The 7,923-nt window shown below is 39.4% G+C and overlaps 1 protein-coding gene across 2 annotated transcripts in view; it reads right to left on the reverse strand.

Moving 5' to 3' along the window:
* The window catches only part of TNFAIP6 (TNF alpha induced protein 6), a 17,401-nt gene extending 12,657 nt beyond the window's left edge, over nucleotides 1-4,744 (reverse strand). The window contains exon 1 of one of the 2 annotated variants that reach the window (XM_029225642.1): nucleotides 4,574-4,744. In XM_029225642.1, coding sequence (XP_029081475.1) covers nucleotides 4,574-4,667 — 94 coding nt within the window. In that variant the 5' untranslated portion in view covers nucleotides 4,668-4,744. The remainder of the gene's footprint in view (nucleotides 1-4,573) is intronic. The other variant, XM_029225641.1, reaches the window with a different exon arrangement.
* Between the last annotated feature and the right edge of the window lie 3,179 nt (nucleotides 4,745-7,923).

The following is a 7,923-nucleotide window of genomic DNA, read 5'->3' on the forward strand; positions in this document are numbered from 1 at the left end:
TTTGCGGTACACGGGCCTCTCACTGCTGTGGCCTCTCCCGTTGTGGATCACAGGCTCCGGACGCGCAGGCTCAGCGGCCATGGCTCACAGGCACAGCCGCTCCGCGGCATGTGGGATCTTCCCGGACCGGGGCACGAACCCGTGTTCCCTGAATCAGCAGGCGGACTCTCAACCACTGCGCCACCAGGGAAGCCCTGACTTTTTTTTTTTTTTTTTTGACTTTGTTTTAAAAACTTGGAAAGGTAAGCAATAGGAAAAGAAAAGGAGTTGAAGGCAAAAGAAACCAATGAAAATTGGCTTACATTGAAGGAGAAAAGTAAGCCAAAATATCCATTTGAGGGAAATGACTAATGCAATATAATTGAGAATTTAGTAAACAAATCAAAAACTGAGGAAAAGTTTAAAGGAATCCAAGGCAAGCAAATATTACATTGAAGAAAAGAAAAATAGATTTAACTACAGCAGAGAAAAAGTGGGACACACCTAACTACCAGTTCCTAAGTTCTTTATCTGGTTTGTCTTTTTCGGTTCACATTTGTTCCCAACGTATTTCAGATAGTGTTAAGTCATACATGAGCCGTCTCCCAATAGATCACTGTTTAAAATGATAGTTTTGAGTCTGGAGTGCATTTTGCCATAGAAACAATGTGAAAAGATTCCCAAGACAATAATCATAACATAGCGCTAACAGTTCTATGTTGACTGTCAGATTATTGTTAAGTCTTTGTCCCCTGACCTGTGCAATCAGCCACCATCAAGACCATTTCCAACGAGAACGTATGTTTCTTGGCATGCAGCAAGATATGAATCCAGCAGTATTAGAAATATTGTTCTTTACTCTCTTCCCCAAGCTGAAGTTGACAATGCCACAGTTCAATAGGAGGTGCTGCTTGGCATTTTTCTGGACTCCAAGGGATACTGCTCTTATACCTTATATGGAAAAAGCCTGTCATTAATACACAGTACCTTAGTGCATCTGATACTTAGAGGTCAGAGAACACAAGGAACATCAAAGTCATTTTCCCCTTTGAGAGTCACCTACTTCCCAAGTGTCCTTCATACGACACTTTACACATAGGGTAAAGCCTCATTAACTAAACTTTTACTCGTTTCCAATTTGGCTGTTTTAAGAATATACCATGAGGTACTTTGATAGGTGCTGGGGATCAAGCCCTATTCTCAAGCAACTCGAGCACTAGTGGGCAATGCAAGTACATCTATTTTGAAGTACAGGGGTACTAAGGCTTTTAGTAGAGAAGGAGACATGTAGTGCTTACTAATGTATTGTGATGGAGATTATTGTTACTTTTTAAAAATGTTAAAACTGTATATGTTCTCTATTTTATTATTTTTTTATTTTTTTGCGGTACGCGGTCCTCTCACTGTTGTGGCCTCTCCCGTTGTGGAGCACAGGCTCCGGACGCGCAGGCTCAGCGGCCATGGCTCACGGGCCCAGCCGCTCCGCGGCATGTGGGATCTTCCCAGACTGGGGCAAGAACCCGTGTCCCCTGCATCGGCAGGCGGACTCTCAACCACTGCGCCACCAGGGAAGCCCTGTATCTGTTCTCTAAAAGATCTTTATTTGAAAAAATTTTGTAAGAATTATTTTGTCTGCCAAGGTTTCTCAAACTAAGATTTCCATGATATTTTACTCCAGAAGTAAAAATATGTTGTACTAAAAACACGACAGCAAGCTCCAGATGGAGTCCCTTATGCTAAGCCCCACATCACCAAGCCAAGACTTAAGTATGGTTTCGGCTCACCCAGAAATGGAATCTTAAACCAGTCAGTCAGAAATCTCCTGATCACCACCAGTTAGGTCATCTGCCTGATAGACCCCTGCCATCCGCTGAAGGAAAGTAACCTTGCCATAACCAACCTGCTTTTTCACCTAGTAAAACTTCCTTCTGCCTGCTCCCTTCTGCCTATGAAAGTCTTGCATTTTGTACCACTCCTCGGAGCTCCTTTCTATCTGTTAGATTGGATGCTGCCAAATTCAAATGGATTTTTGCTCAGATAAACTCAAAATTTTAAGTATGCTTCAGTTTTTCTTTTAACAGATGTTTGCAGGAAAAAAATAAATTAACAGAAAAAAATTTTAAAATAATTTTAAGTTTTCTTCCTGGTAGTTTTTCTTAAACTTTTGGTACCTCTTAAACTTGTCTAGTAATAAGATAGTAACTTAAATAGCAGAAATGTCTATGCTATAATTTTTAGTTTATTAAATAATATTAATATTCCACACTGTTCCTGAAAGAGACCCAAACTTCCCATTATTTTGCCTTATGAACAGTTGAGTACCCTTGGCATGTGTACTTGACAGTTTTAAGCACACATTTATTTTAAAGTATTTCTCAATTCAGAATTTTAAACTACTAAGATGGTCCTTTGTACAATGAGTCCTAATCTAAAAAATTTCACCTTTCAGAGGAAGTAATAATTTATTAATTTTTCTAGCTGTCATTCACTGAAATTGAAAATCTATTTAACCAATAACTTCCTTTTCCTTTTAGTAAGTGGTGACACAATACTATGTTGGCTCTGATTTCTATTCCTGGTTCTACAGTGGACCAGTTGTGTGACCTTGTATAAATCACTGCCTGAGCTTCAGTTTCTTCATCTATCCAATGAGGATAATGACAGCCCCATGATAATGTTACTTGATACATGTTATCAAGTAACATGTATATGTTACTTGATATCAAGTAACATGATATCATGTTACTTGATATCAAGTAACATGATAATGTTACTTTTCCCTTCTCCTTTTTTGGATTCAATACAATGGCTAAAAAGAATTGCTTATCTGTACATTTTTTGATTTTCATAATCCATTTAAACTAGTTGAAGTCTCTTGTCCTTAAGTGTCTTTTAAAAAAATTACTATCTAAGGAATTAGAGGATATAAGAGTTAAAAATAAACCTTAGGGGTCCCTTACTTCAGACTTCTCATTTTACCAGTATGGGACTGAGACCAAGAGTTTAAAGTGCCTTGTTCTTGATAGTTGCTAGCAGATTCCTGCCTTCTAATTCAACTCTCTTCCCTCCCTAAATAGTTTTCTAATACTACATTGGCCTAACCAACTGTAAACAATTTATGCTAGGCTGACTGATCAATAATTTGTCTCACATTGAAGCGTGAAGCACTGTGCAATCACTCTGGGCCTCAAATGTGCAGCATACTATTAACAAACATTTGGGTTTGCTCCTCTCTATCTCTAGGACAGAACTCCTATTGTCTAGGTTTATATTTTGGTGATATACAACATCACTTTAAAAAAAAACAACAACAACTCCAAATTACTTGATCATTAGCAAATTTGACAGCATTTCAAAGTTTATCCATGTGGGTTTAACTCTTACTAGCTTTATGATCATCTTTGTCATTTCTGACAAATAGGTGTATATTTCCCAAGTTTGATGGTGTGCAATGAAAATAAAGAGACTTGCTCATTCCTCTAGTAAATTCCAGACCCCATCTTGGCCAAATGGATTGCACTGTTCAGCATGAAAGCTGTTCACTGGCTCAAACTGAAAAAAGAGGCTGCAAGGCTGTGCATTGCAATCGAGCTTTCTAATGAAATCCGCATGGCTGCAGTTATTACCAGAGAGAAACATGCTGAAAGGGAAAATATTCTATAACTATGTGCTGCTTAGCAAGCATAACATCAAGATCTAGGTTAATTTTGCTTTCTCTTTATTTATTTTATACAAGGATTTGTCAGTTTTCTTCTTGAGCAATTCATATTTTTTTCACTATCAAACACAACAGTGAACATAAAGCAGTATTAATTTGTATCATGAGAATTAAAGCATTGTTTAGAGTACTATATGGGGTATTTTGGGTTTTCTCTATTTAGCCTTTTTTGGTCTGTTGTTTATATTCGCAGTTAGGTCTATGTCATTCCTTACATTTAACAAAACAAAACAACAAAAGAAACTTTCCTTGTCTAACAAAAGAGGTAGAAAGGTATTTAAATGGATAGCTCAAACAAAAGAAATCAAGTGGTAAGAATGCATCCAGAAATACAAGCTTTTTTCATTTTTTTCTGTATTACAAGCTGGCTTTGTCAAACTAGTCAAAAGATGTTTGGAAAAAGCATGATATACACTACAGGTCTGAGTACATGGAGCAATGATTATAAAATTATTGTATATTCCAATTTACCTGTTGTAATTCTCTTATGGTTACCTGTTATGAAATCTGACTAGAAATGCATTGAAATGAAAACAAAATAATATATTGGTGGTTTTATTTTGTTAAGGAAACATTCTGCACTATACCACCACACCTTCTTTGAAAATTTTAAAGCATATTTTCATATGGAATATAAATATTAACCTCTATTTTCTACTGAAAAGTTCACTTTATAAAAAGCTATTTTAAAATTTTAGAAGGCAGAAACACTTTTTAAAAAATGATATATGCATTCCAGTATCTATCTTTCCCAAGCATTTTCTTTGAAAACATCAGCCTTGAACAGAAGAGAAAAATTTACAGCTTTGATTCACTTCTCCATGAATTCAAAGAAGCAACTTTCCCAACAAGAAGCTCATGAGTGAAGTTTCTTACCAAGCCATATGGAGTTATGAAAAATTCCATTTCTGAATCCCCATCCGTGAGCCTCTTCCCACAGCAAGACAAATAAGTAAATTAAGATGATCATATCTCAGTTGTAGAGAAGGAATAGCCTGTTAGGGGCTGCTCAGGATAAATTCCCAGAGCAGAGGCTGAAATGTGTCTGAAACATCTGGTTTCCACATCTTTAAATGGTTTTTCTTTTTTTTTTTTTCAGCTGTGAGGTCAGCAAGTACTCTCCAATGGCATTTTCCTCTGTAGAGTTATACAATTAACTCACTGTCTGAGGCAAATTCTCTGACTCATTTGCATTGGCAGCCAAAACTAAGGATATAGAATGATCATCTACATTTTAAAATTCACTTACTTTGAAAGGGGATCATTTATTCTATCTGTCATGGACACTTTTAGGAAGTTTGTTTAACTTGGTGCAGATTCAGCAGTGGTTTCAAAACAACAAAAGAAAGACACCAGTAGGGATTTTAAGAGAAACCCTGAATATCTTATTTGCAGTAAGGCAATTATGCGGTATGGGGTTTGGGGTTAAACACTTGAACTTGACCCTGGTGATGTTACTTTAGTTTTCCTTAAACATTGCCAAGCTTGTATAGAACGTTTGAAACAAAAAGTGTGCACAGCTGGCAAACTCTAAACTGTCTCCAGTGATGTAGCATTTCTTTACCCTCTCCTCTGCTTTTGTCCTGGGTGGGGTCTGTTGCAGTCCTTGGTTTATTGTGGTCAGTAGGTAAATACATCAGCTTCCAGAAAAGTAGTTCAGTTTCAGAGACTTAGGACATTCCAGCATTTTGGGGCTATCTTATAATACAAATTTTTCCAGGCCACAAATCCTTGATTTTTTGGGAGGAAGGTGGGTGGGTAGATAGTCTTAGAGTTAATTAAAATATGGCCTTAGGTTCCCCGAACCACTCTAACTTTGAAGATGATTGAAATCATAGGTAACAGTTATCATAGAAAAGTCACCATGCCTTGAAATACCCCAAATTTTCCTCTCCTTTTGTGCAAGGTCCTTGGGGAACCTGTCTGGTAATACCCCACTGCTCTGACGGTAGTGGCGTTTCCTGTGATTGACAGCCATTTTTTTTGGCAGCTTTGGCTTCTCTTTCTCATTTGCCATTCTTCACTACTTAGCAGTCTCTACTCTTGCTACCAAACTGCTTCCCATTTGCTCCCATTATATTCATTTCTCTCATGCTTTCTTAGTTCCGCCATTGATATTGGAATCTGGATTTGCTCTGATCTAAAGTCAGCCTTGAATCCCTTAGGCATCTTTGTGTTGCACATCAAAGGCTTAGACTGATCTTATCTCTCCTGGAAAGAGCAGTTGTGGGGGGTAGGCTGAGGGTGCAGAATTTACTGGATACTCACTGAGATGCGCATAAAGCTGTTAGGGTTCAAAACTCTCTATTTTGGACCCACAACAGATGAGAGATGAGGGGATTATATCCCAGTTCACTGACAGAATTAGAGGGTTTAAGTTTGGTGCAAAAGAGGATCTAGTCTAGACCAGGTAGGCGTGACTATGAAGAAGATAGGCATGGTCAGCGGGAATAGGATGAATAGAGAGTTGGAAGGAACAAACCATGATATTTCTCTGGAAAGTGGAATTATATGAGTATTTGTTTTAATTAATTTACTTATTTATTTTTGGCTACGTTGGGTCTTCGTTGCTGCGTGTGGGCTTTCTCTAACTGCAGCGAGCAGAGGCTACTCTTCCTTGCGGTACACGGGCTTCTCATTGCAGTGGCTTCTCTTGTGGAGCGCGGGCTCTAGGTGCGCAGGCTTCAGGAGTTGTGGCTCACGGACTCATAGCTGTGGCTCGCGGGCTCTAGAGCGCAGGCTCAGTAGTCGTGGCGCACGGACTTAGTTGCTCTGCGGCAAGTGGGATCTTCCCGGACCAGGGCTAGAACCCGTGTCGCCTGCACTGGCAGGCGGATTCTTAACCACTGCGCCACCAGGGAGGCCCTATATGAGTATTTTAAGTTCGTGGTTTAGGAAGTAAATATAACTTTACTTGTGCAAGCCTACAGCAGAACCGTCACAGCCTTTCCCATTCTTTTCCTGGTCATATTCTCTGCCCATGTGCTTTCTGCATCTCTTTAAAGTACTCAGTTCCCTCTAGGTCTCATTTATCAAAAATTACTCTCAGAAAAGGGTTGGAAATTAATCTTTACTTAGGTCAAATAACGAACAAGAGGTACCCTTCTTTGTTAATCTGCATTTTAACAAATCTCCAAGTATAACAGGGTGTAAATGTTCAACTTGTTTTAACATAACATTTAATGATTACTTTGATGGATTAACCCAATCTAGGGTGGAGGATTTCTTTCTCCCCCTCCCATTTCCCCATGCAATTCCCCCCACCTCTGTACAATGTTTGGAAACCCTATCATTCAGCAAAGAGAAAACAGTGCCTAATCGTGTGGGCTCTGGTTTTGAGGGAGTGTTCAGTTCTACTGTGGAAGAAAAGAGGAGAATGAGGGTTTTGTATGGAAAAGATGTAGGGGGTGTGGGTGGGAATTCAGAGGAGAACCAGAGGGAGAAGGAGAGAGGAGAGCAGAGGGAGTTTTGTTGTGAACTTACCTTGGAAGTTGCCCAAGATAATAAGCACTCCCTGCCCACCCCCCAGTACACACTACCCAGGATGTGTCTGAGGAGCTGAGAGAAGATACACTGATGAAAATTCCTTTCAAGGGCTCAGAAGACTTGGCCAGTCCAATGCTCTGCCTTCAGGGATAGATGTCACCACCAACACCCCCTGCCCCCAATCTCTTGATTGCACCCACCAGTCACTGGCTGAAAACCCTGCAGGACTAATTTTATGCAGAAGTACCTCCCCTTTCAGCTGCTTCCCCACAGTGTTCCAATTCCGATAAGTCTAAGCAGCTACTAGACACCTAAAGACAAGGTAGGGACAACTCTACACTTGATTTGGGCTAAGACTGCACTGAACAAGCTTTAAGATCTCCTAAGCTGGCACAGTGGTCTGGTGATGTCACTATTCCACAAATTTAAAGTAAAAAAAAGAGACTCTAGGCTGGAGTTTCAAATATCTGTCAGAGGGAGAAGAAGACATTTAAAATCCTTTCAACATGCTCAGCCTCAGCTGACCGGGAGAAGGTATGGAGAAGTGTCAGGTGGATGTGGATCGAGGGGGAGAAAAAGGAAGAGAGGAAAGAGAAACACGTTCTAAGCGATCTCACGTCTGAGTATACTTTGAAAAGACTGGATTTCAATTTCCCAGCAAGACATTGTGGGAAAATGCAATTCTTTGGCATACGGTATGAAAACTAAAACATAAATTATATCATTTATTGATTATATCA

This window comes from Monodon monoceros, unplaced genomic scaffold (genome assembly GCF_005190385.1).
Source record: "Monodon monoceros isolate NGI ecotype Baffin Bay Population unplaced genomic scaffold, NGI_Narwhal_1 Super_Scaffold_16, whole genome shotgun sequence".
Lineage (NCBI taxonomy): Eukaryota > Metazoa > Chordata > Mammalia > Artiodactyla > Monodontidae > Monodon > Monodon monoceros.